This window comes from Salvia hispanica, chromosome 2 (genome assembly GCF_029641045.1).
Source record: "Salvia hispanica isolate PSC_SH4W2 chromosome 2, Shi_PSC_v1, whole genome shotgun sequence".
In the NCBI taxonomy this organism is placed as follows: Eukaryota; Viridiplantae; Streptophyta; class Magnoliopsida; order Lamiales; family Lamiaceae; genus Salvia; species Salvia hispanica.
Window position 1 is genome coordinate 21275215 of NC_142693.1, and position 27724 is coordinate 21302938.

A 27724-nucleotide genomic window follows, 5' to 3' on the forward strand; every position below is an offset into this window, starting at 1 on the left:
TGAGGTGATAACCTTACATAGGGAATAACATGCTTTTCTAGTAATAATTTAGTATCTAATTAATTACTAATTTCTATTCAACGAAATGAGAAAGACATTTAATTGAGATTTCCATTTTGTTGGGAATACTCCGGCCTCCTTTAAAATTATGTGATTGTGCTTTAATAATTAATACTACCCCAGTTTAGAAATAGTAGAATATAATCATTGTGTTTTCTCATTTTATCCTTCTTCATTATCTTTTGTGGAATTTAGTAATTAAGTGAATTATACTATACATTTATCAAGATAAAAAGGGATTAGAATGGAATTATTTTGACACCATCTCAAGAAAAATATGTTGTTACCACAAACTGCATTTGACTAGTGAGTATGCATTTACTGTGAGAGTGAAGCTATTTCGTGAAAATTAACAAAACAAACGAGTATAACCTAATCCATTATGAAATCCGAGTTTATCGTTTTTAATAAAGCAGAGGAAGAAGTTGAATGACTTGAAAACTTCCTAAATTATCTTCCATGTTAAAAGAAGTCAGTTCCACAGACATGATACGTTATTATATAGTAATGCCTTGTATAATAGTAAGTCTAGACAATTGATCATGTGTGGTGTTATCAGAATTAATTACGTAAAATCAGTAGATGATTTGGCAAATCAGTCCCATATTGCTTCGTTCATTAATTTCTTTCAGTTGTAATAGATGAATATCACATGTACAAGTTCAATAATTGTTTCCTATATCTCTAACATATTATACGGTTGTATCATCGTGACAAATATACTACACTTCACGAAAAAATAATTAAACTCAAGATTAGAATTGTCAAATGAGCTTGAGCTAATTCAACTCAGCCCAATTAACAACTCTACTTAAAATCACACATGGGATCCTAATACCTAAAAAGGCTAAAATTGGTAAGAGTATGAGGTGGAATTTTATTGGGTGTAGACTATAGTTTAAAATGAGATGAACATAAAAGCACATAGTATAAAAAAAGACAATAATTGATCAACCGACGAGGATCTCCACCACAAACACAAAGGAAATAAAACCAACACTACCCACGCATCTTCCATCTTCCTAATCTTTAATTTATTGTTGAAACTGACACGACTTTGAATTTATGTACTATAAGATATACACTTGAGGCAGTTTACTTCACTTTATTTTATTTTATTTTTTTGTCATGATTTGATCTATGGTGTATTCTAAATTGAGTTAAACAAAGATTGTCGGCCGGTTGCGTTGTAACACGATAATCCTACTTAGAAATAATTGTTTATTATGTTTTGTTTTGTCTCTCTAAATTTTATTCTATATTAGGTTACAATTTTATTTTTGTAGAGTTTTAATTTTAGGTAAATTATAATTAATATTATGACTTTAGAGGGGTAGTAAAGATAATTTGTTTGCAATTTATCACGTGGATGAGTGCACCTTTCGTGCAGTTTGATAAGAGGATTTGAAGCTTTCTTTTCAACATCATTTCATGGTTCATTTGGTAGCTTAGAAACAATATTATATTTCAAAAGATGGAGCCAGTATGAGATGTCGAGAAGAAACTCACTCTGATCCAGGATTAATGTCCAAATTCTGCGTTTCTAGAGAGAGACGTGTTAAGTTTGATTAAAGATAGAAGGTGGTCTAGAAATAATTAAAGAACAATTGTTTCTTTCAAGGATCGGAGCGGATCCCCTACTCCACAATTCCTACTCCATTCCTACTCAACCTACTCACAGCAAAATAAAATAATTTTACAATCATGGGCAATTTTATTAAGTGATGGTGGATTATTTTATTTTGTCGTGAGTGTGGAGTAGGGGATCCGCCCCTCTCAAGGACAGTTGCTAAGGTGACTTTCTTAGCTTTGATCGTTTTTGTGATTTGATAATTAACATTCGCACGGTTCAACAGTTGTTTGTCTACTTTGCTGGTCGTGTATGAGTAGGCCTGAAAATATAATCCGCTGGTTTCGGGTATTCCCGACCCAGTCCCAATACCCGACGGGTTATGGGTACCCGAAACCCGAAATAATGGGTTCGGGTACGGGTTTGGGTAGTTAATGTTAGGATTTTTCGGGTTTAGGGTACCCGAAACCCGTATTAGGGTACCCGACTAATACCCGATTAAACCCGATTAATTATGTATTTGTGATAAATATTTTTATTTAGTATAGGGCCTATGGCCCGTAAGGTAAATCTAGGGTAACTTTATTTAATCACTTGTAGATTTATAAATTTTTCGCATGCCTCACTTTTTCAAGTTTCCTTCACGCCGCTGCTGCTGCTCTCTTTTTGCCGTTTGCTCTCTTCTTTACATTCGTGTTCGGTTCATGTTGCATTATTTATGTTCGTACTTGTTATCTTTTGAAAATATATAGTTAATTAGTTATGCTTTCTCCATTTTATTTACATGTTCATTTAATGTCTTAAAAAGTTATTTTAATCTCTTTTATAATCCCTTTTATGTTTCAGTTTATACCAAAAAAAAAATTATTTTAAAATTAAGTAGTGTCTATTTGTCTAAGGTCTATTTTATATAATATAGAATTATAGTCAATAAATAGTATAAGTATTGTGTGATTTTTAATAATTTCTATTCTCATCACAATTTAATTTATATAAAAGAATAAATTTTAAATATAACAATTCCGGGTTTATGGGTACCCGATTAGTTGGGTTCGGGTACCCGTATCGGGTATTAGGGTACCCGAATTCACATACGGATCGGGTATTGAGTATGATATTTTTGAGATTTCGGATTCGGGTATCCGAATTTTCGGGTTTAGGTACCGGCGGGTACCCGAACTTTCACCCCTATGTATGAGTCACTCCAAATTGATTTTGTTTCTTGATTGGTTTTGCTTACAAGCTCATAATTGAATAATAATGGTTTAAAATTTTCAAAGTTGGCATAATATTTATAAATTTCCCTCTAAATCATGATTTTTAAGACAAATGGTCTCTAAGTGTGACACTTGGTTGTATATCATGATTCATAGGTAGGAAAATAATTGCTTATAAAATGAGACTCGTCTTTATGCTAGGAAGGATATATTCCCTTCATCATGTATTAGGTGATGATTGCACGATTATATATAATCAATTTATTAATTAATATCTCACTTCAAATAGTTAAATATTTCAATTAACATACCTATAATTAAATATTTCTTTTCCCCCTAAAGGGAATAAACGAGACCTTAGTGACAAACTTTGAGGAAGTAATCAATTCAACTTGTAATTTACGGATTATGCTTCGTGTTTCTATTTTATTAGGAGTACTTTTTTTAAAAGTAAGAAAAAAAGGTTTTAATTTACGAAATACTCCATATGAAAATTATTGGTATAAAATTAATGACTCGAGAGGTAAAGAAAGGATACATTAGTCCCACACTAGGGAATAAAGGTATGTACTAAATTGGATATTCTAAATTTTTTAAACAATTTATTTGTATTATTTTAATTAATATAGTTCCTTTAATTACCCAATAGCAAGGAATCTAGCTAGCATTTTATTGGACACATTTGTGCTTACGTGTACGGTTTATTTACATATGGAGTACTAATAGTTTATTATGTGTATTTATACACTACAAAATTATCTGACAAATAGATAGCGAGTGTTCAGTGTATTTATAAATAAACAATTCAAAATATAAATAAAAACAAAAATATAACGCAAGTATGCATTCTACTAAAAATTACTTTATTACATAAACAAGAAACCAAAACTAGCAAATAAAACAAATCAAAGTAATCCATCAATTCTCATCCATCGCAAATATTGGCCTGAAAACAATCAATAAATCATACACTGTCACGTATATACGGTTCTGATTAATTGAGATTTTTTATGCTAATTGAGAAATGAGATGCAATATTAGTCACTCATTTTTATTAAATGAGTGGTCCAAATTTTGTCATATAGAAAATATTTTTAGATTAGTTAATTATGAAAAGGCAGAATTGTAATATCATGGTACATTTTATTCAATAATTTTTTTAAATTTTTTAATTTAACCTTTTTTTATTTTTTAACATTTTTAAAAAAAAAATTTTTAAAAAAATAAATTCTTTTCTAAATTTTTAAATTTTTTTTAAATTTTTTTTTTAATTTTTAAATTTTATTTTATTTTTCAACTACACGTCAACTATACATACAATTCATGTCAACTATACATACAATTCATGTCAACTACACACATATAATGTCAACTATATCTAAAATCCATGTCAACTACATATACAATTCATGTCAACTACACACATATAATGTCAACTATGTATAAAATCCATGTCAACTACATATACAATTCATGTCAACTACATGTACAATTTATGTCAAAAAGTATTTATTGAATAAAGTTGTTGACATTTGATGTGTAGTTGACATGAATTGTATATGTAGTTGACATGATTTGCACTCCATATGTTCCCTCATAGTTGAAGCGAAACATTTCGGTACGGAGAAAGAAATGTTGAGTGTGTTAAATAAATAGATAAAAAAGTAAGAAAGAGAAAAATGTAGAAGAGAATAAAGTGAAAAGTGAATAAAGTAGAGAGAATAAAGCAACAGAGATTAAAGTAAGAAAGAGAAAAAACTCACTATATATGGAAATGACTCAACTATGAGGGAACTTCTCGAAATGGAAAAATGACTCAACTATGAGGGAATTGAGGGAGTATATGTAGTTGACAAAAAAAAAATTTGAAAAAAATATTTTTTTATTAAAAAAAATAAAATAAAAAATTTAAAAAAAATTAAAAAAAATAAATTAAAAAAAGTATTTATTGATGTGCAGGCTATTGACATTTGATGTGCAGGCTATTGACGATAATACCCCCTAGTTGACATTTGGTGTTATTTTAAGATGAGTTTTCATTTTAACACATCCTTATATATATATATATATATAGGGTTTTGATCTATGAAGACTAGATTTAAATACAGAAACGCAGAACAATTCATACGTAGGGCATTTTTAGGTCATAGTTAGTTTATTTTTAGGTCATGCTAACAAAGCATGACCTAAAATGGTCTTAACATGACATAAACCAAAATCTTATAATATGACCTAAAACTACTTAATTATGACCTTCCGTGTTTTAGGTTAATTATTGACCAATAGATTATCATCTTAGGGCCAAGATTTTGTCTGCATTTCTGGATTTAAGGACATTCTTATTTTGATCATCTCCATATATATATATATATATATATATATATATATATAGGGGTGCGTTATATAGGGGTGCGTTATATATATATATATAGGGGTGCGTTAAAATGACAACACTCTTAAAATGACACTGTGACACCACGCTAGACTGCAATCTATAGATTGCAGTCTAGCGTATTGGATATTGCAGTCGGGAAAAATTGCAGTCTAGTGTATTGGATATTGCAGTCCGTGAAAATTTATCCTTGAGCAATTTTTATGATTGCCACATGGCAGCTTATTATTCGTTCACATGTACAAATGATTGGCTAGGAATGGTGGTATGGTGTTACTTTAAGAGGTGTTGTCATTTTAACACAATCCTATATATATATATATATATATATATATACATACTTGTAGGGGCATGTTAGGGTGCCACCACCTCTTAAAATAACACCATACCATCATTACTAGCCAATCATTTGTACATGTGAAAGAATAATAAGCTGCCATGTGGCAAAAAAAAAAAAAGTTAAAAATGACGGCCAGCAATATGTTGTACACTATACAACAATTTTTCTTGGACAGCAATATCCAGCAAGCTTGACAACAATCTATAGATTGTTGTCTAGCTTATTGAATATTGATGTGTAACGTTTATAATATTGCTGTATAAATGGTGTCACGATGTCACTAGGGGTTGTTATTTTAACACAAACCTATATTCGTAATTATCATTTACCAAAACTAAGATGTTGCAGTTATTATTAAACACGAGTTTATTCGGTTCACGACTAAAGTAGCAACTAAAAGTGTATAATTCTGTATATTTGTATTTACGAGATTCTATATTTTTTATATAATAAAAAGGTATATATAGATTATGATTGTGATCAATTGAGATTATTTAGGCTAATTGAGAAATGAGATGCAATATCAGCCACTCATTTTTATTAAATAAGCGTTCCAGATTTTGCCACACAATAAATATTTTTAGATTAATTTAATATGAAAGGACATAAAGGTACTTTCATGTTTTTTCAGCAGCAGAGTATTCCTCGTCTCGCGATTCTTCTCCCACTCTGCTATCGCTGCTCACCTTCAACCCTTTCTCGAAGCTCGCCACCGCGATTTCTCCGGCAACACACCGCCATGGACTGTGGCTTTTTACAGCTCCTCCGAATCGTACTTGTTCCCGTCCTCTCGCTCTCAGTCGCGCCTCCGTGTCCAAGAGAACCTCAAGCGGTTAGCTCCCAACTACACCACACTCTTCTTCCTCTTCTTCTCTTGCTCTCTGTGAGTAATTCGTCTCTTTCGTTGTGTAATTTCTGGATTTATTGAGCAAAAATTTTGCACATTTTGCACGTTTTTTTTCCCCCAAATTAAAGCTGAAGAATTTGAGCAATTGAAACATGAATATAAGAAGCAAACAGAAGCGGAGTTGCGATTAGCAAGGAGGTAGGGGATGAAGACGAGCGTATTGGCAATTCAGTAGGAGGCTGAGATTGCATCTCATTTCTTAATTATGCCCAAAAATCTCATCCTAACAAGACCCTATATAAATTATATATATCAAATATACTTGTAAAATTTACTTTTTTGTCTTTTGGTTAATAAATTTAATTTTATCAACAACATAGAGTTTGCAATCCTCATTGAGTTTGCAATCCTCATTGACAGTGATTCGATCTATATATATTTTCCCTTTGAGTTTCCTTTTCAGCTTGATTTAATTCCATAATTTATCAGTCAAATTTTTAAAAAGTGCATGACAAACTAAAAATGATCTACTCTTCGTAAATTTATAGGCATATAACCTTTAAAATTTAGAGGCATTATATATGCTTGTACTTGATAAACTTTTATTCTAAGAAAAAATACGTATAGAATAATATTTTTATTTTAAAGTAAAGACAAATTGAGTTTGAATTCCTAGTACATAACAATGTCACTATTTTCTTCTTAGAATCTTATTGGTAAAGTCATATGTAAACTATCGACAACGACGAATATTCTAAAAGCATCTTCGAAGGCATATTCTTTAATCAGTCAAATTATTAAATTGAAATGAAAAGAAAATATTGAAAACATCTCACTTAAATATCGATTGGAAAAGAGCAATTAATGGTAGTTAAAATTGATATGCAACAATAAGTTCCGAAATCGAAATTTCGTGTGGATTAAAACTAAAACCGTGCATTATATTTAAATTAGATACTTCAGATTATAAACTCCCTTGTATTGTATTTATAATATTATTCAATACGAATAGTGACAATACACGAAACTAAATATTTGTAAAAGAGTCTGAATATGCAACCTACTACTATTTGTGGAAACAAATGTTTATTGCATAATTTGCATTTACTTTGAATTGTACAATTGTACTCAATTTAATATACTCAACTTGTACTAAAAATAAAGGGAAATTGGTCTCTAAAACCATGAACTTGACCAAAAATTTAGTATTTCCCATGAACTTTGAAATTGGTATATAATATCATAAACTTTGCATTTTGTTTAGTATTTCCCAAACTCACCCAAATAAGATATTTTCGTCAAAATCTTATTTAACTTAAGCAACCGTGATATGTTTTATAATATTTTAAACCACTTTTTAAGTTCATAACATATAGGATAAAAAGTCACGTTGAAAACCATGTAGATTTAATTGTGTCAAGTATGATTAAAAAGCCTCGTAAGTTAGTCAAATATAGTAATAAACATGTCGTGGGAAATACCAAACAAAATGTAAAGTTCGTGATATTATATACCAATTTCAAAGTTCATGGAAAATACCAAATTTTTGGCAAAGTTCATGGTTTTAGAGACCAATTTCCCAAAAATAAACACCTTTTCCTTTCTTGGTCCATCCCTTAAAATTTAAAATTTTCTATTTTATGAGATTTCATTTTTTATAATAAGGTGAATTTCATTTTCTACTAATACATTTTTCTTTTAATCTCTTTTGTTTTACTAATTTTGAATTTAAAACTCATATAATTTTAAAATTTTCTACTTTTAAAAAGAAACGTAAGTATTAACTTTTTAATAGAATATTTTATCTAAATGGATGAATAATAGTATAGAAAAATGGGAGTTTTGGAACGGATAGAGATGAAGTTCCAAATCTAACAAAATTTGCATAAAACTTTGTGTATAATATGAACAATACTACAACCCCACCGAATTCTTTTTCTTATGTCCAAAACATTCTTTATTAGTCAAATTCTAATCTGTCTCGCAATATTAAAAATTAGTAAATATAAATTTAAATTTAAATTTATTTTCAATTATCCCATAAAATATTTTTTTGACATATATATAACTTATTAATTCATAATTTTACCAGCAAATGATAATTGATAATTATCTTACACATATAATAATTGATAATAAATCCAATTTCATGATTACTATCTGATTTTTAAAATCAGACTCACCAAATTTAACAAAATTCCATAATTTTTTATAGTAAATTTATTTATTTGTTTTGAATTGTCCAAGAAAAGTACTCCATTAATTTATTCACCACCAAAAACAACATTTTGTACCTATATATAACTGCTCTTGTACCTGCATCTTTTGTGCTTAAATCACATTCTCTTTCACCCTCTCACTTTTCGATCCCCTTCTCGCTCAAGAATATACCATCCCAGCTTCAGGTACACTGTGATTTCACTCTTAGTCACCTCAATTTCAATTTCCACTATCACAGCAACTCAAAAATCTGCAATCATTGTACATAAATAGTAGTAAAACTGATCAATTTTGAGTGCGATTGTCAAACATTTTGCATGAAGCTCACTTTTTGCGACTTCCATTGACGCTACATTCACGCTAATTGATTGAATCCGTGATTTGTGCGATCAATTTTTTTTTGTTTCTAGGTTTTCTCAAATTGACTTCGTTTTTATCAATTTTTTAGAGTTGGGAGTTGAATCGGCGGCGATGGCTACGAGGAATCTGGAGAAGATGGCGTCAATTGATGCCCAGCTGCGGCTCTTGGTTCCTGGGAAAGTCTCTGAAGATGATAAGCTTGTTGAGTATGATGCTCTGCTTCTGGATCGGTTTCTCGACATTCTTCAGGATTTGCATGGAGAGGATCTCAAGGAAACGGTACAACACCGTGTTTTTGGCTTTGTTTTGTTCTCGATTTGGTTTTGGAGATCTGGATTTGGGGGTTTTGACTGAATTAGGTGTTTTTTTTAGTGTAAAAATCTGATCTTGTTTGTTTTATTGATGTGTTGATGTGAGAATTGTTGTGAAGATTTGAGCTATGTGATTATTCTGATAATCAGTGGTTTTGAATTTGGGGGTTGTTTTGATTTGAAAAGAGTGGCTTGTTGTGATTTGGATTTGATTTGAAAATGAGTAAACACAGGTCTTGGAAGTTTCTAGAAGCTTGTTTATCAATTCCACTTTTTCTTTTGTGATTTGGGAATAGTATGAACTTGTTAAGAGTGTTTTGGTTTGATGGAGTGAGTTGAAACATGTTTCTCTTCCATCATTGTAGGTGCAAGAGTGCTACGAGCTTTCGGCCGAGTACGAGAATAAGCGTGATCCGAAGAAGCTGGAGGAGCTAGGGAATGTGCTGACAAGTTTGGATCCGGGTGATTCGATTGTTGTGGCGAAGGCATTTTCTCACATGCTTAGCTTGGCCAACTTGGCCGAGGAGGTCCAGATTGCTTACCGCAGGCGGAACAAGAAGAAGAAGGGGGATTACACCGACGAAAACTCTGCCACCACTGAGTCGGACATCGAAGAGACTCTCAAGAGACTTGTGGTTGACTTGAAGAAGTCTCCTCAGGAAGTTTTTGACGCGTTGAAGAATCAGACCGTGGATCTGGTCTTCACCGCTCATCCTACTCAGTCTGTGCGAAGGTCGCTGCTTCAGAAGCACGGAAGGTTGGATCTGCTGATTGCTATATGCTTTTGGACTAATAATTGCATTTTTCTCATGATCTGGACTAATCTTCTCTTCGACTTTCGTTGACTTAACCTGTCCTTTTTTCAGGATTCGGAATTGCTTAGCTCAGTTATATGCCAAAGACATCACTCCGGATGATAAACAGGAGCTTGATGAGGCTTTACAAAGAGAGGTGAATTATCAAGACCTTTAATTTTTGAGAGCAGTTTGAAAAAGTGATGTTATGCAATGCCTATTGCTGTATAAATTGCTTACATGTTGTCCGTATGTTTATAGATTCAAGCTGCTTTCCGAACTGATGAGATCCGAAGGACTCCCCCTACTCCCCAAGATGAAATGAGAGCGGGGATGAGTTACTTCCATGAAACAATCTGGAAAGGTGTACCCAAATTTTTGCGCCGTGTTGATACTGCCCTTAAGAATATCGGGATCGATGAACGTGTTCCTTACAACGCCCCTCTGATTCAGTTCTCCTCCTGGATGGGTGGAGACCGTGATGGTATAGCTTCGATGCTTTATGTTTTCTTCTTGATTTGGTGATATTTAACTATGCATAACAGGGCATTATGTTATTTTTCCGTCACTATGTTTAACTATATATTTAACGATTTGCAGGAAACCCAAGAGTAACTCCGGAAGTCACTAGGGATGTTTGCCTGCTGGCAAGAATGATGGCTGCAAACTTGTACTATTCACAAATTGAGGACCTCATGTTTGAGGTATATGGTTACTATAATTGTAGATATTCAGTAGAAATCTAGAATCTTTTGTTATGTGAGCTATTCCTCAAGACGATTTAAGATTCTGTTTCATCTAACTCTGCAATCTTTCTCCAGTTGTCCATGTGGCGCTGCAGTGATGAGCTTCGTGGTCGAGCTGATGAACTCCTCACCTCTTCTAAAAGAGATGCCAAGCATTACATAGGTAGCCAACCAACTCACATGAGTGATTCCATCTATTTTCTTGATTTTGAGTGGAACTGGCATCTAGTGCATTTTGGTTTTTGTATACCGATTGGTTTCCGTGGCCATTTGGCATTCGACGCCATCCCTAGCGCTGTATGAAATTTATGACTCTTTATATTCCTTGTTGTGCAGAGTTCTGGAAAACAATCCCCCCGAGCGAGCCCTACCGTGTCCTTCTTGGTGACGTGAGGGATAAGCTCTACCAGACACGTGAGCGTTCTCGTCATTTGCTCGCTCAAGGAATCTCTGAGATCTCAGAAGATTCAACTTACACCAACATCGACCAGGTATTTGAGAAAATTTCACGATGTCACTCGAATCATCCTTAATACGTAGAATGTGCAGACTTACTCAATTAGCATGGACATTTTGCAGTTCTTGGAGCCACTTGAGCTCTGCTACAGATCTCTTTGTGCTAGTGGTGATCGAGCAATTGCTGATGGCAGCCTTCTCGATTTCCTGAGGCAAGTTTCCACTTTTGGCCTCTCACTGGTGAAACTCGACATAAGGCAAGAATCAGACAGGCACACCGACGTCCTTGATGCCATTACCCAATACTTGGAAATAGGTTCATACAGAGACTGGTCAGAAGAACAACGGCAAGAATGGCTGCTGTCGGAACTCGCCAGCAAAAGGCCCCTCTTTGGTCCTGATCTACCAAAAACCGAAGAGATTACTGACGTTTTAGACACGTTTCATGTCTTGGCAGAACTTCCATCTGACTGCTTCGGTGCCTACATTATCTCCATGGCCACCGCAGCATCTGATGTGCTTGCAGTTGAGCTTCTGCAACGTGAATGCCATGTGAAGAATCCTCTGAGAGTCGTCCCACTTTTTGAGAAACTGGACGATCTTGAAGCCGCACCAGCTGCTGTCGCACGCCTTTTCTCGATCGATTGGTACAAAAACAGAATCAACGGCAAGCAAGAAGTCATGATTGGGTATTCGGACTCTGGTAAAGATGCCGGTCGTTTGTCAGCGGCCTGGCAGCTGTACAAGGCACAGGAGCAGCTTGTTGAAGTTGCAAAGAAATACGGAGTGAAATTGACGATGTTCCATGGGCGAGGTGGGACTGTGGGAAGAGGAGGCGGCCCTACTCACCTTGCTATTTTGTCCCAACCACCAGACACGATCAACGGATCTCTTCGTGTCACAGTTCAAGGAGAAGTCATCGAGCAATCGTTTGGCGAGGAGCACTTGTGCTTTAGAACACTCCAGCGTTTCACTGCTGCCACGTTGGAGCATGGTATGCGTCCCCCTGTCTCGCCCAAGCCAGAATGGCGGACTCTTCTAGATGAGATTGCCGTCATTGCCACTGAGAAGTACAGGTCGATCGTCTTCCAGGAGCCTCGTTTCGTTGAGTACTTTCGCCTGGTAAGTGTCCACAAAACGTTATAATTCAGTATACGGTATACCACTTGTGAATATAACGTTATTTATGAACTGTTTTAGGCAACACCGGAGCTAGAGTATGGTCGAATGAACATTGGTAGTCGTCCATCCAAGAGGAAGCCGAGTGGAGGGATCGAATCGCTGAGAGCCATTCCTTGGATTTTCGCATGGACTCAGACCAGATTCCATCTCCCCGTCTGGCTAGGCTTCGGAGCAGGATTCAAACACGCCATAGAGAAGGACATACGAAGCCTCAAAACGCTGCAAGATATGTACAATCATTGGCCCTTCTTCAGAGTCCAAATCGACTTGGTTGAAATGGTGTTCGCCAAGGGAGACCCAGGCATTGCTGCCTTGTACGACAAACTCCTCGTCTCCGAAGACCTCTGGTCGTTTGGCGAGCGACTGAGGTCCGACTACGAGCAAACACAGACTCTTCTGCTCCAGGTGAACTATCTAATAGTGATTTGATTTGATTTCCACAACATTTTCAATTCATGTTGAGATCTGATCAATTTCCCTGTTTCTTGACAGATTGCCGGGCACAAGGATCTTCTCGAAGGCGACCTGCACCTGAAGCAACGGCTTCGTCTCCGTGATTCCTACATCACGACACTGAACGTGACCCAGGCGTACACACTGAAGCGAATCCGCGACCCACACTACCATGTGAAGCTGAGGCCACATATCTCGAAGGAGTACATGGAATCCAAACCTGCTGATGAGCTCGTCAAGCTGAACCCAACGAGCGACTACGCCCCAGGGCTCGAAGACACCCTCATCTTGACCATGAAGGGTATCGCTGCTGGACTACAGAACACCGGTTAATTTAACTTGCGTCTTCTTCTCTTCATCCCCGGCTTCATCCAACCTGAGACGTTTTCCCGTTCCTCACTGTGTTAGGCTATGATCGACCGCGTAAAAAAGTGTTGATCATCTTCCTTTTTCTTGTTCTTGCACAATGCGTCTTTTCAGCCTGGTCTGATCTATCTATCTCAATAAATGACACTAGTTTATTGTGCCTTTCCTTTTCAATGTAATAAGGTCTGCAATGTCACTTTGAAAGTGGCATTTGTGAAAAGGACCTTAATTTAAGGCCTTTTTTTTTAACTCTTCTATGAATTTTATCTTTTTATCTTATTTCTATTTACAGAGTAAAGAATTTGCACACAAACACATACAATAAAACGAAATGCGTAGTGTGATATTTGCAAGGTTACTTATACATGGGAGCCAAACAGTTGCTCAAGACGTTGGAGTGGTCGAGAGAGTTGATGCCTTTACTATTTACTACTACAATTTACAATTTAATTTCATCGTTGCTTTTTAAAATATTTTTCCCTTTTTATTATGATTAGTATTTTTCTATTTTAATAAATGTGGCACTACAAAAAAGAAGGCGTTTTGCGAGCACCAATGTGCTAGCAAAACCCAGTTTTGCGAGCAGGCTGCGAGCACTATGTGTGCTAGCTATGAGGCTTGTAGCAAATTTGCTACAACTTTTTGTGAGCACAAGACCATTTGCGAGCACTTTTGCTAGCACCTGCAATTCACCCAATTCTGCTCGTAAATTAGCGAGCACCTTGATTAGCTAGCACTTTTGGACTCTTTGCGAGCACAAATTTGCTCGCAAATTAGTGAGCACCTATGCTTTGCTCGCAAATTTGGACTATTTTGCAAGCACAAATCATAAATTCTGTATTTTCCTATTTTAATTAGTAATTTTGGTATACAAATTATTTTCTGGATAACTTTTAAAAAAAATTATAATATAATGAAATTAAAGAGTAACAAAATTCAAATATTACATAATATTAATGATATTGTTTTACACTTCCTTTTAGTTTCATAAGACTTCTCATTTCGTAGACTTGTTGACTAAGATTCTTCAACTATTCTAGCACCTCCGCATTTTTCTTCTCTAGCTCCACACGCAACTCTGCATTTTGCTTATCTGACTCTACATGCAATGCTGCATTTTGCTTCTGCAACTCTACGCACAACTGGTATCATATGGGAAGTAAATGCTCAGTGCCTAACCGGCTCCGGGAATTTGCTTTCTCTTCTTCGTCTCCCCAGAAAGCTCAACGTAAATGGCATCATAATCTTGGTCTTCTACCCCATTAGCCTGTAATGCATCTGTCCAAACAAGCAAAACATACCAACTTCATAATCCCAAAAGTATTCTAAATTTAAACTCAAATCAATGTAGAAAGTAAATGTAATTTTATCCATCGAGTTCTGTCACAATGGAGAAATATCATTGTTTTTGCAATAACATGTCCAAACAAGCAAAACATACCAACTTCAAATCTATTCAAAGGACATTTCTAATCAAGTAGAGACACAAACAATGAAGACTGTTTCTTAATGACCAACCACTGGGTTACATCAAGTGATCTAACCTCCGTATGTTGTTGGGCAGAGAAAGCCAACATCCTTCTCTGTTCAGTTAAGGACTTCTGAATGTCAGAAAGTACTTCCTTTGACTCTAAGGTAGCAGTTTGGAAGAACTGCATAGACAATTAAGGAAACATATTTATAGGTGATACACAATGAACATATTCAAGTAACGATTAGATTCTTCGTACATTCTCAACAACAATAGTTTGGGCTGGCATCACAGATGTTAATTCTTCCAGATCAGAAGATGCTTTTGTCTTCAGTGCATATGTAACCTTCAGTGTGGAAAGAGCCATCTTATATTTCTCTTTTAGATCTTCTAAGAGTTTATGGGTCGTCTCAAGATTCCTCTGGAAAAATGCATGATAATTTGAATGACTAGAAATTTTCACAAAGTAAAATATTTTCCAATGTTCTATCTTCTCTATTACCTTGCAGTCTTTAAGTTCACTTTTGATGTTCAGTGAGATAAAGCTCACGGAATTTATCAACTTTCTGCATAACTAGACAAGTCAGCCGAAATTATTTGGAGAAAAGAGTAATGAGAAACGAGTAAAAATTTACCTTCTCACTCTCATTAAGATCGCTCTCCAACTGTTCTATTCTCTCATTTTTAGCCTGCAAGTGTCATCCATTAACCAACAAACTAAAACAAATTAGATATCTATAAATTACATCATGTTCAGATACTCTCACTTATAGCACATAGAAGCGAAATAAGACTGGAAGCTCCAACATAAAAGAATTTTGTAGTTCCAGAACTAAGCTACGCTGTTTACTGTTAGCAACTGACCTTTTCTGCTTCATCCTGGAGAAACCTCTCATGTGGAATAAAAACACCATTCTTTTCTCTTGCTGCTCGACTATCTGAACACATTCGAAGTAGAGTAAATGTCAATTAAACATGCATGACTAATCTAAACCATTACATGGGCAAGGAAGAAAAAGAAAACCTTGCTTCATTCTCTCAATTTCCACATATAAATCCTTAAGCAGCACAGTTTTGGTTACTTTTTGGTTTGCCTTCAAAACAGAATGTAATTTGGTTTATGCACCAATTGAAGTTTTCAATAAGATACATGTATTGTAGCATCAGTAGCAGTTGCTAAAGCAATTGACTGCTCTGCCTTGCTCCATTTGTAAGAGAAACAACTTATCATTTCCAAGCTTATAAAATACAGTCAAATAATAGAGATGAGAACAGTGAACCTTAACACATTGATCAAAGTACATCAACACAATCAGAAATTTAACAATACAATTCACTATGCTCTATCCTCCTTTTATAGAAAGAAAAAGCAGGATCTCAAAAGGATGATTAAACATCCAACGAAATATTGAGTCCGTGACACACTAGCTTTATGAAATACAACCATTTTAACTTATAATCAACAAAATCACATTGCACAGCTATCATATGTATTCTGAATGATAAACGACCCGTACTGAGCTCACCTAGCCTTATTCATATTGGACAACAGTAAATAGTAAATACTAGGATCTGTCATTTATTTTCTAGTATGATGGAGCTCAATTACCATAGCTATTAAAACATACCTTTGAGCATTTAGTCGAGCAGCTGGCGTGCTATTATAAACATAACAAACTCATATGTTACCAAACAAGATCAGAGGGATACAGAGACAACGTTTTACCTCTGGAAACTGGTATTCGTTCCTACACTTTGCTCGAAATGAATATTGATTCAATTGTCCTCTTAAGCCGTTATCGAATTGTTTCTAGCAATCCAAATAACGTTCAATATGTTATTTTTGCTATTAGAAGTTCAATTTCACGAAGAACATGTCTTTGTAACTTCATCCGTACGTCTTGACGACGAGGAATTAAAGTTTTTCTACGGAATCAGAAAAAACAAATCTGAAAATCATACATTTTCGAGCAATTAGGCAATGCTTACTTAGTAATTGGAGTGTGGCGGAGGATCAGTGGTGGAGCAGAGGAGAATTGAACGTGGCCGAGCAGAGTTAAATTGGACGGTGGCGGAGCAGAGTTGAATTGAACGGTGGCGGTTGGCTGAGCAGCGCAGATCTAATCTGATCTGAGAACAGCGGCGGGAATTGATTCCAAATAAGCGGGAATTGATAGCATGCAAATGAATTAGAGAATTTGAAGCAGTTTACATGTGCTCGCTAATTTGCGAGCCCTTTATTTGTATATAGAAAATTCTGCAAGTAGTATTGTTTGCGAGCACCGTAACATGTGCTCTCCATTGTGCTCGCAAAGTTGCGAGCATCAGCGTGTGCTCGCCAATATTTGGTCGCAAACACACGCTTTTTTTGTAGTGTGGTAGTAATAAATTACAATTACAATTGCAAATTAAATTAAATATGAATTAAAGAGAATAGGAGTTCAAGGTTGAAACTTCACCATAACTCGAACATATGACAGCAATAATAAAAATGATAGGGTAATTAATCATGATAGCGTTTTAAAGGTAATTTGTCTCTTTAAAAGAAACCATTAAACTGTGCAGTTATTGAGAGGTCTTATAATTCAAATGACAGAGAACGTTTTAATCAATTAAATGGGGACACGTCTTCTTTAATAACATAAAATATGCTATGTAAAATTTGCTTAACTATATGGAAAATTGGTCTCTAAAATCATGAACTTTGTCTAAAATTTGGTATTTCTCATGAACTTTGAAATTGGTATATAATATCACAAACTTTGCATTTTGTTTGGTATTTCCCACGGCATGTCTATTACTATATTTGACTAACTTACGAAGCTTTTTCATCATACTTCACACAATTAAATCAACGTGATTTTCAACGTAACTTTTTTTCCTACATGTTATGAAGTTAAAAAGTGGTTCAAAATATTATAAAACATATCACGGTTGCCTACGTTAAATAAGATTTTAATGAAAATATTTTATTTGAGTGAGTTTGGGAAATACCAAACAAAATGCAAAGTTCATGATATTATATACCAATTTCAAAATTTATGGAAAATACCAAATTTTAGGTAAAGTTCATGATTTTAGAGACCAATTTCCCTAACTATATTGGTGAATCTCGAGGTGCATATAATAATTACATAGAGCCATCTAATTAACTCAAATATGATCAATAATTGCCACTAAATTGGCCTTCCTTTCTCAAAGTACTAAAGTATACTACTATATTTAGTAGTTTAATTATTCCTCGAGATTTACATATTTAGCCCAGCCAATGTGGAAAATGAAATATTTAATTTGGAATACAATAAACGTTGATAATTGTGTGTAAATATAAATAATTATAAGATGCATGTGGTGCATGACAGCATATACTAATTAATTAGTTAATCCCAAGAGGATAAGATCTAGCTTCATTGACAAATAACATATTCATAATTATATTTGAATCAGGGAAAAGAGCCAGGAATTTTATACAGATGGGATAAAAATATTTATAATAATATTTTAAGAATTAGAGAAAAGGTATATATAGAAGATATTTTAAAAAAATTTAAAATTAGTAATTAAAATAGTATAAATAATTTTTTTCAGCTGGGACAATTGCCCCTTGTAATGCGCATGTGGATCCGTTAATTTGAATATATGTGTACTAGATAAAACACTAAAAAATATCAAGTTCTAGTTTCGTTCTATATTTTTAAACAAAATTAAATTATAAATTACAAAATTTGTAAATTTTACAATCATCACATCGATTTCTTTTCGGGCAACATATACAGTGATATAGCAATCAATTTGAAATACATCGAAGTGTTATGGCGGTGGTAGAATATTATTTCCTCCCTTAAGGTGATTACATATTTATGTGGCAGTGGCGTGTTTATAAATCGATTGTCGTATCATTATGTATAACGCCGGAAATGGGATAGATGAGATAATCATAAAAATTGCAAACTTTTTAATTTATTATTCTTTTTTTAAATAAAGGACACTAAAATTTAACCAACTTTCATAATTTTACAATAGGTGATGTGGATCCATGTATTTTGTGATCCATTTCCCAAGGATTTACCCAATTTGTAGGTGATTGATCTAATATTTTTGTGAAGTAGATTTTCTATTGTGTCAATAATGGCAACCCAACAACAAATAAGGAAACTAAGATGAACAAAGAAGGAAATAACATTGGATAGGGTGGAAATTGGGATACATAGTCATTGATGAAGCAAGCTAAGGCACTTACAACATAACTAACATGCATCCAAGGCTAGATCTTCAAGGGAACCACAAACCTCAAAGCATACCTCTACTTGATCCATGCTTGAACTAGCAATTGATGGATTCAAGCAACCTAAATCTAGGAATTGGATAGAAACCCTCTCCAAGAGGAAACAAAGCTCTCAAGCATCTAATTTCATCAAAATCTAAGGAAATGGAATAACATCAAGAGGTATTTATAGTATGGGTCCAAAAATAGAAAGTTGGCCCACAAAATCTAAAAAAATGGCATAATCGCCCGGTCGGGCGTTTTTCACATGCCAAAATGCCCGGCCCGGGCGTTTTCCCTGTCCCCGGGCGATTTTCACAAGCGAAACGCCCGGTCGGGCGTTTTTCCCGAAGCTCCCGGCCTTCTCTGCGCGACTTCTGTAAAACCACCATAACTCCCTCATTCGGACTCCGATTGGGATGTGCAAGATACCCACGCGAAGCTGTTTCCAAGACGAAGACAATGGTGGTAGTTTCATACCTTTCGGATGTCATCTCAATAGGAAGATTTCCAGTTGAATCCAACTGGTCGGCCCTCGTTCTTCAGCACGATCCTCAACTTTGGCTCATCCGTCCTCCTAGGCTCCTCCCGCTTGGACTTTTGAATGAAAGTTGCGAGTCCATCCCGAAGCCGCCTCGTCATGGCTCTCGTCATGGGTCCAACACGTGAGGTCGTATCATCCTCCCCTTCTTGGAAAGGATTTGTCCTCAAATCCGAACTCCCTACAACATCAAACGGACTCAAATCAGTGACGTTGAACGTGCAACTAACATTATACTCACCGGGCAAGTCGATCACGTAGGCGTTGTCGTTGATGCGTTCCAACACAAGAAAAGGCCCATCTCCTCTAAGGGCTAGCTTGCCCTTGGTCTTGTCGGGGAAACGAATCTTCCTAAGATGTACCCACACCCAATCGCTGGGTTCAAAAACCACCTTCTTGCGTCCCTTGTTCACGTGGCGGGCTACTTGCTCTCCCCTCTCTTGGATCCTCTCTTGCACTTGAGTATGCATCTCCTTCACGAACTTAGCCTTTTCCTCTCCCCCTACATCAAGCATAATTGACAAAGGCAAATCCACCGCGGACAAATCCAACGGGGTGAGGGGGTTAAATCCATATACAACTTCAAATGGAGACAATTTAGTAGTGGAATGAAAAGTCCTATTGTATGCAAATTCGGCAATAGGTAGACACTCCTCCCAAGACATATTATTCTCAAATACTAGAGCACGAAGGAGGGTTCCTAAGGACCTATTCACTACTTCCGTTTGTCCATCCGTTTGGGGATGAGCGGTAGTAGAAAAAAGAAGCTTGGTTCCAAGACTTCCCCAAAGGGTCTTCCAAAAGAAACTCAAGAATTTGACATCCCTATCACTCACAATTGTTTTTGGAATCCCATGCAATTTGACCACCTCCTTAAAAAACAAGTTTGCAATGAATTTAGCATCATTCGTCTTCCTACATGGAATGAAATGAGCCATCTTGGAGAACCTATCTACCACTACCAAAATGCTATCATTCTTTCGAGAAGACATGGGTAGGCCTAACACGAAATCCATGGAAATGTCCACCCAAGGTTGTGTAGGTATAGGTAAAGGAGTATAAAGCCCAAAGTTACTAGACTTAGACTTGGCTTGCCTACACTCTATGCATTGACCACAAAATTTCTCAACATGTTTCTTCATACAAGGACAAGAGAAATGTTTACTCAAAATGTCAAAAGTTTTTGACACCCCAAAGTGCCCCATCAAGCCTCCCAAATGAGATTCCTTAATCAACAAGTCACGAAGAGAGCAATTAGGAATGCAAAGCTTATTCTCTTTATACAAGTAACCATCCATCCTATAATATTTATCAAAAGATCCTTTTTCACATGCTTCAAAAATAGTGGCAAATTCGTGATCATGTCTATATAAGTCCTTAATGAACTCAAAGCCAACATACTTTGAAGCACACACAACAAGCACTTGTTTTCTCACATGCATCACATGATTATCAATCAAGACATCATCACTTGAAAGAGCATGAGGCTTCCTAGAAAGGGCATCGGCAACAACATTTTCCTTCCCCTTCTTATATTTGATCACATAAGGGAAAGTTTCTAGAAAAGCACTCCACTTAGCATGTCTTTTATCAAGTTTATGTTGTCCCCCTAGGAACTTAATGGATTCATGGTAGGTGTGTATTACAAACTCCCTATGCATGAGGTAATGTTGCCAATTCTCTAAACACCTCACTATAGCATACAACTCCTTGTCATATGTGGGGTAGTTTAATTGGGCTTGGCCAAGCTTTTCGGAAAAATAGGCTATGGGCTTCCCCTCTTGCATGAGCACTCCTCCTACCCCCACTCCACTAGCATCACACTCTAGCTCAAAAGTCTTGTCAAAATTGAGAAGGGCTAACAAAGGAGCATGAGTAAGGTCATTTTTTAAGGTGTTAAAAGCTCTTTCTTGCTCCTCTCCCCACTTAAACTCCACATTCTTTTTCACAAGGTGATTAAGGGGAGATGCCTTAGTAGAAAAGTCCCTCACAAACCTCCTATAGAAGCTTGCAAGACCATGGAAAGATCGAACTTCACTCACACTCTTGGGTGTAGGCCACTCCCTAATCGCCTTCACTTTCTCCTCATCTACTTTCACACCATCCCTCCCCACAACGAATCCAAGAAAAACAACCTCATCAACACAAAAAGTGCATTTGGATAACTTGGCATATAAGGCATGCATTCTCAACACTTCAAGCACATCCCTAAGATGATTAGCATGCTCTTCTACACTCTTACTATAAATCAAGATATCATCAAAATACACCACCACAAATTTTCCAATGAAAGGACGAAGCACATGATTCATCAAACGCATGAAAGTGGAAGGAGCATTAGTCAATCCAAAAGGCATAACAAGCCATTCATATAAGCCAAATTTGGTTTTAAAAGCGGTTTTCCATTCATCCCCTTCTTTCATGCGAATTTGGTGGTACCCACTTGCTAAATCAATTTTGGAGAAACAATGAGAGCCACATAGATCCTCAAGCATATCATCTAACCTAGGTATAGGGTGCCTATACTTAATGGTGATCTTATTGATGGCTCTACAATCCACGCACATTCTCCAAGTTCCATCCTTCTTAGGTACCAAAATAACGGGGACGGCACAAGGTGAGAGAGATTCTCGAATCAAACCTTTGGCAAGGAGTCCCTCGACTTGCCTTTGAAGTTCTTGAGTCTCCTTTGGGTTTGCTTTATATACCGCCCGGTTGGGAAGAGAGGATCCCGGTACAAAATCAATTTGGTGCTCAATCCCTCTCACGGGTGGGAGCTTGTTTGGAAGCTCGTCCGGGAAGACATCCTTGAAACCTTGCAAAACACTTTCAATCAACAAAGGACAAGGATTAGTGTTAGTATTTAAACATAAATCGTTCCGGACCATGAGGAGAATGGTTGAACGGCTTTTTAGTGCCCACCCAAGGTCGGGAGTCCTAGCTAACAAACAACCTTTTCCCTCCCTTACTTGTGGTTTTTCTTGTTTAGGTACTTTATTTTTACTCTCACCACCCCCACTCTCACTTGGCTTTTTTAGCTCACCCTCACTCACAAGCCTTTTCTCTCTATCCCTTTCCCTTTCCCTTTGTAGATGTTGGTGTGCCTCAAACACATCCTTAGGTAAGAGGGGCTTCAACCTAACCTTCAAACCATTCACCATGTAGAAATATTCATTGGTGAAACCATTCTTATACACCCTCCTATCAAACTCCCAAGGCCTTCCCAACAACACATGACAAGCCGTCATTGGAATGATATCACGCATCACCTCATCCTCAAAGAAACCATTCTTCAAAGGGACGAGACATTGATCCTTCACTTTTAGCTCCCCGGACTCCCCTAGCCATTGAAGCTTGTAAGGATTGGGGTGTTTGTCAACCTTCAACCCCAACTTGGCCACCAATTGTTCACTCACCACATTAGCACAACTACCTCCATCAATAATCACCAAACAAGTTTTAGAGTATACCTTGCAATTCATATGGAAGATGTTGCACCTTTGTTCTTTATGCTCCTCAAGATCGGGTTGTACATTGAGCATCCTTAGCATCACTAAGGATTTTGACCCCTCATCCTCTTCTTCTCCACTAGAATATGACATTCGTGGCTCTACACTCGCCTCCTTGTCTTCTACCACCACGTCTTCCTCATCCTCACTATGCACGCTACCATCTTGCCCAATAACCATGACTCTTTGGTTGGGGCACTCACGAGCATAGTGACCATAGCCCTTACACTTGAAGCATTGTACCTTGCTACTCTCCGTTGAGGAAGGGCTCTTGGTAACTTGTGGACTTGAGCTTGGAGATCCCTTGTATGGTGCTTTGCCTTGAGTAATAGGTGAGCTCTCCATCTTTTTGGAAGGGGTACTCCACTTGTTTCCTCCCATCCTGGTTTGACTAGAAGCCACTCTTGTCTTGCTAAGAGCCACCTCTTTACCTTGCCTCTCAAAAGTCTCGGCAAAACTTAGTACTTCCCCCAATGTGATTCCCCTCAAAGCCTCAATTTGGATTTTATGCTTCAAGGACGTGTTGAGACCATGGATGAAACGGTCTTGAGTGGTTTCCTCCGATTCATTTACTCTAATCTTGTTCATCAAAGCAAGAAGTTCATAGTAGTAATCCATCACACTCATGGATCCTTGCCTTAGGTCTTGAAGCTCCCCACGAAGCTTGAGATAATAGGACCTCGGTACAAAGGACTCCTTCATGATTCGGCACAACTCATCCCATGATCGCACCTCTCCCATCCTAGCTATCCTCCTCTTTCTCAACACATCATTCCACCAAGTGTTAGCATTACCCCTAAATTCGGCCAAAGCAATCTTCACCTTATCTCCCTCGGAATAGTTGTGGAGGGAAAAGATTTTCTCCACTTGAGATTCCCACTCCAAGTAGGCTTCGGGATCGAACTTTCCATGGAATTCGGGAAGGTTGTGTTTCAAGGTCTTGGACGGATCATCAAACCTTGGTCGGGGCTCCTCCTCATAATACCTATCCCTCCTAAATCTATCCCCATAAGGCTCCATCCCTCTATATTGATTTCCTCCTCCATAGCGACCATACCCCTCATTTCCTCCTCCCCCTCGCCTATTGACTCCATTTCCCCCCCTCCACCCAAACCTTCCATTCTCCAAATTGTTAACCCTATCCCAAACATTCCCTCCTTGCCACCCCTCATACTCCTCCTCTTCAACATTTTCCTCCGGGACCTCATTAGGCACAAAATTGCCCATAGGAGTGGGAGGCCTCGTACCCCGCTCTCCCTTCCAAGTGTTGAACTCCTCAAATAAAGTGTTTTGGGCGGCAAGCATGCGGGCTTCGGATTCTTTTGATTGAGCAATGGATTCTTTTGCTCGCACATCCATTTGGATCATCATCACTTGTTTGAATTCCTTCATCATACGGGCCATCATGCTCACAAGATCCCCATCGGGTATAGGGTGAGTCATGCTTGTTTCCTCCCCCTCCGCACTTGTCCCCGCCATTTTGTTGGACCGGGTGCGAGGAGGCATAGAGTAAGTACCTACAAATCAAACAAACACTAGGAACTAGTCCTAGAGGTTAGTAATAAAAGAAAGTAGAATTTAAGAAGATGAACTCAACCTTGATGTCCCAAACCCCCCTCAAATCACTCCCCTATAACTCTCGACAAAGGCTTAGAATATTGTGAGAAAGGTGGATTCACTCACACTCACAAATACAATTCCAAGATTTAAATGCTTGAGGTGGATCAATCAAGGTATACTCCTTGGTCAACAAAATCAAGAAGACAAAGCCATAAACACATATCAGCAAGATGCAAGTCAAAGAAAAACAAACAAGGGGTGACACTTTTGCTGAAATTTGGCTGATCTTTATGATTTTTTTTGGTATTGATTCCCGCGCCTAATTTGGATGAATTTTGGTGGATAGATTCCCAAACAAGTCTAGATCAAGGGAAAAATGGCCATATATAGTCAGATTTGGTGATTGGATATGTTTTGTATGGTTTTCCCCAACTATGCCAAAACAGGGCAATGATGTTAATCTCCACGGTTAACTAGGCAAACGAAGGAATTTTTTGATGAAATTCAGCTCCTCTACTTCTTCTATCGCAACACTACTAGACGATTGCGACTTCATAAACTTTTTAAACAACTCAAGTTGGTCCTCCTGCTGTCGTGCCCTAGCGTCTGCAGCTGTGATCTCAACCACGTAAACGTGAACGAGCCTTGATTTCGAGCTACTAGCAACCTTCATAAATTGAGAGACATCGTCTTCTTCGTACAGCGGATCCAGAGGATGCCCAATTTGAGTTCCCTCGCATCCATCATTGAAATGGGGATGACAATAGTAAGACTCACATATAGCGAACCTTGAATACCCAACTCTGACCATCATACTTGCCAATTCGAACAAGTCAAACTGCATTACGCTCACGTAATCGATATAGTTTAACAATCCCGCAAAGTAATCTCCAGCGCGGATCACACCATGGTGGTGAAGGGCAATTGTAAAACAATCGGGCCTATTCTCTGTCAAAGTCACACAACACAATAAAATCCATTAATTCAAAAATGTCTACCTTTTTCGAGTGCATAGAATCGATAACTTGTCACTAAACTCCTAACCTCAACATTACATAAGTTACAAATTCCTCAATTTTACAAGTATATAGTAAAAAACTTTTAAAGGTAAAAAAGGCGTACCATATTCAAGCTCCGGGTGGAAGATGGAGATATGTTCACCACGAAGTACCCATGTCTCCTGGTCAAGGTCTATTATCACCGGAGGTGGCCGGCTAGGGCCAGCACCATCGTTGTTCCTCGTATTTTCACTCGACCCAGCACCATCGTCGTTCTTCTTCTTTCGTCCCCTTTTTTTCGGCGGCATCACGATCACGGTGTCGTCCCCTTCGACGATACGACTTTCTGAGTGTGGGAACCGGTGATTTACTTGCTCAACAGTCACGACACAGAGGAGTAACAGTCGGAGGATGAAGGGTAGCAGGTGAGAGAGCGAAGTGAGAGAGCGAGGTGAGAGAGTGAGCTGAGAGGGAAAATGAAGAGTTGGTGTGAGGAAAGGAAGATGAAAGGTTCAAATTGGTGGGAAGATGGAAGGGTTTCTCGGAAGTCACTAACATTTGTCTCTCTCTCTCTCTCTCTACGTGGCAGCACCCCATTACTCCGTTCCTCAAATTATATATGTGTATATTTTGATAGTACATGCAAATCCGGCTGAGACTGACAGATTGAAAAAGTTAAAATTTTCAACAGTCTACAATGTACAGTACTCTACTAGGGACTGCAATTGATATTTCTTCAAACCCAATATGATATTAAATTTTGGGACTACATCGATATAACTATCAGGTATCAAATATGATATTATTTATTGCTTATTGTCCTAGTACTTCATATGATATTATTTGTGTTGATTACGTCGAGTACTACATCCGATATTATTTCAACAAGATGCATTTGTGTAACATCTCTAGCCCATTCTCAAACTAGTGAACTGTTTTTTTTCGATCGTATACATTTCATATCCATCGAAGAAAAACCCACTCATTCATGCCATGGTTAGTTTCATTACTCAATTTAGAAATCAAAATCAAATTACATTGATTTGAACACTACAATTCTTCCCCAACTTTCACGAACTACGTCACCAATTTATTTTCAACAAACTGCAATCACAATTTTCTGAAACAAATGTGAAACTTCAAAAATTAATACTCAGTACTTAGAAAACATACATCAAAATCAAATTACATTAATTTGGAACATTACAATTCTTCCCAAGTTTCACGCACTACTTCACCAAATTTTTCTCCCACAAACTGCAATCTACGGGTGAAAGCCTACTTCATCAAACTCACCATAATGGCTACAAACGAAACAATCAACGAAAACCCAACAAATAACACCAAAATATAATCTTTAACTTTACTTCCACCTTCAACACGATTTGGAGATAATTCAGAATCAACTTCATCTTGTCTTCCAACTTCGTCTTCACGGCCACCATGCTCAACCAAGTAATTGCAGCCTCCAAAATCCACACACTTGGGATGACACCACCGAAAATACTTGCAGCCTCCAATCTTGCCCTTTTTCTCGCAAACGAAATACAACATTCCATTAGATTCCTTTATTGGATCAACAACGATTTTGAGAATCGCTCTTTGCCGGCACAAACAATTTTCGTACTCAAATCGGAACCACCTACAACCAGTCCTGTGTCCTCCATCAATCGATTTTGAAAACGACAGCGAAGAAATTTTGATTTCTTTCTTGAGTCGAGATGTTTTCTCGACTGTTGCAGAAGAAAGGAAGGGGAGGAAGAAGAAGGGAGGAGAAGAGAGAGATGGAGGAGAGAAGGTGAGAGAAAGAATGAGAGAGAGAGAGAGAGAAAGACATCTGCATTAATATAATGAGACAACCTGCAACATCTCATTAAATGTGCTGACATCTGAAAAAGTGATTTTTTTTGAACTTCCGAAAATGCCCAAAGCCCTAAAAGGGTAGTTTCGGTACGAAACAGTGAAAAAGGACCAATTTTGAGATAAAGGCTTAGTCCAGGGTTGTCTGGGGATATTTTTAAAGTCCAGGGTTGTCTGGCGAGATAAATGCATAGTCCAGGGACTATT

At 37.0% G+C, this 27724-nt stretch overlaps 3 protein-coding genes across 8 annotated transcripts; 1 reads left to right on the forward strand and 2 right to left on the reverse strand.

The window, feature by feature from the left end:
- The first annotated feature begins 8701 nt into the window (after window positions 1-8701).
- LOC125210258 (phosphoenolpyruvate carboxylase-like) lies at window positions 8702-13593 on the forward strand. Its single transcript, XM_048109823.1, has 11 exons — window positions 8702-8831; window positions 9095-9285; window positions 9683-10074; window positions 10184-10268; window positions 10373-10595; window positions 10712-10815; window positions 10933-11020; window positions 11194-11348; window positions 11437-12435; window positions 12514-12900; window positions 12988-13593. Exons 2-11 carry the CDS (start codon window positions 9118-9120, stop codon window positions 13279-13281), a joined length of 2895 nt encoding a protein of 964 aa, XP_047965780.1. The 5' UTR covers window positions 8702-8831; window positions 9095-9117; the 3' UTR covers window positions 13282-13593.
- Window positions 13594-14233: 640 nt separating this feature from the next.
- On the reverse strand, window positions 14234-17137 carry LOC125202010 (uncharacterized). 6 transcript variants are annotated; one of them, XM_089064458.1, is made up of 9 exons: window positions 16775-17137; window positions 16512-16595; window positions 15810-15879; window positions 15650-15723; window positions 15421-15474; window positions 15288-15351; window positions 15045-15206; window positions 14859-14966; window positions 14234-14592 (listed from the first exon to the last, which is right to left on the reverse strand). In XM_089064458.1, exons 5-9 carry the CDS (start codon window positions 15432-15434, stop codon window positions 14569-14571), a joined length of 372 nt encoding a protein of 123 aa, XP_088920584.1. In that variant the 5' UTR covers window positions 15435-15474; window positions 15650-15723; window positions 15810-15879; window positions 16512-16595; window positions 16775-17137; the 3' UTR covers window positions 14234-14568. The 6 variants fall into 6 exon arrangements, with proteins under 6 accessions (XP_088920584.1, XP_088920588.1, XP_088920586.1 ...); XM_089064462.1 differs by having other exon boundaries at window positions 15421-15502; XM_089064460.1 differs by lacking the exon at window positions 16512-16595.
- Window positions 15491-25965, reverse strand: LOC148931789 (uncharacterized). Its single transcript, XM_089064894.1, has 6 exons — window positions 25782-25965; window positions 25143-25607; window positions 24474-24616; window positions 19832-24356; window positions 15650-15723; window positions 15491-15502 (listed from the first exon to the last, which is right to left on the reverse strand). Exons 1-6 carry the CDS (start codon window positions 25963-25965, stop codon window positions 15491-15493), a joined length of 5403 nt encoding a protein of 1800 aa, XP_088921020.1.
- Window positions 25966-27724: the final 1759 nt, after the last annotated feature.

What these genes read in the sequence shown, in the direction of transcription:
- LOC148931789 (XM_089064894.1), bottom strand. Translation starts at nt 25,965, where the DNA reads ATGCCGCCGAAAAAAAGGGGACGAAAGAAGAAGAACGACGATGGTGCT. An exon ending in CCACCCGGAGCTTGAATATG is followed by an intron (nt 25,608 to 25,781) that starts GTACGCCTTTTT and finishes TGACTTTGACAG; the next exon opens with AGAATAGGCCCGATTGTTTT. An exon ending in TGATGAAGGAATTCAAACAA is followed by an intron (nt 24,357 to 24,473) that starts GTGATGATGATC and finishes AACACTTGGAAG; the next exon opens with GGAGAGCGGGGTACGAGGCC.
- LOC125202010 (XM_089064460.1), bottom strand. An exon ending in AAACTATTGTTGTTGAGAAT is followed by an intron (nt 14,967 to 15,044) that starts GTACGAAGAATC and finishes TTGTCTATGCAG; the next exon opens with TTCTTCCAAACTGCTACCTT. An exon ending in CTGCCCAACAACATACGGAG is followed by an intron (nt 14,593 to 14,858) that starts GTTAGATCACTT and finishes TTGTTTGGACAG; the next exon opens with ATGCATTACAGGCTAATGGG.
- LOC125210258 (XM_048109823.1), top strand. Translation starts at nt 9,118, where the DNA reads ATGGCTACGAGGAATCTGGAGAAGATGGCGTCAATTGATGCCCAGCTG. An exon ending in CTGCTTCAGAAGCACGGAAG is followed by an intron (nt 10,075 to 10,183) that starts GTTGGATCTGCT and finishes TCCTTTTTTCAG; the next exon opens with GATTCGGAATTGCTTAGCTC. An exon ending in AGATGCCAAGCATTACATAG is followed by an intron (nt 11,021 to 11,193) that starts GTAGCCAACCAA and finishes CTTGTTGTGCAG; the next exon opens with AGTTCTGGAAAACAATCCCC.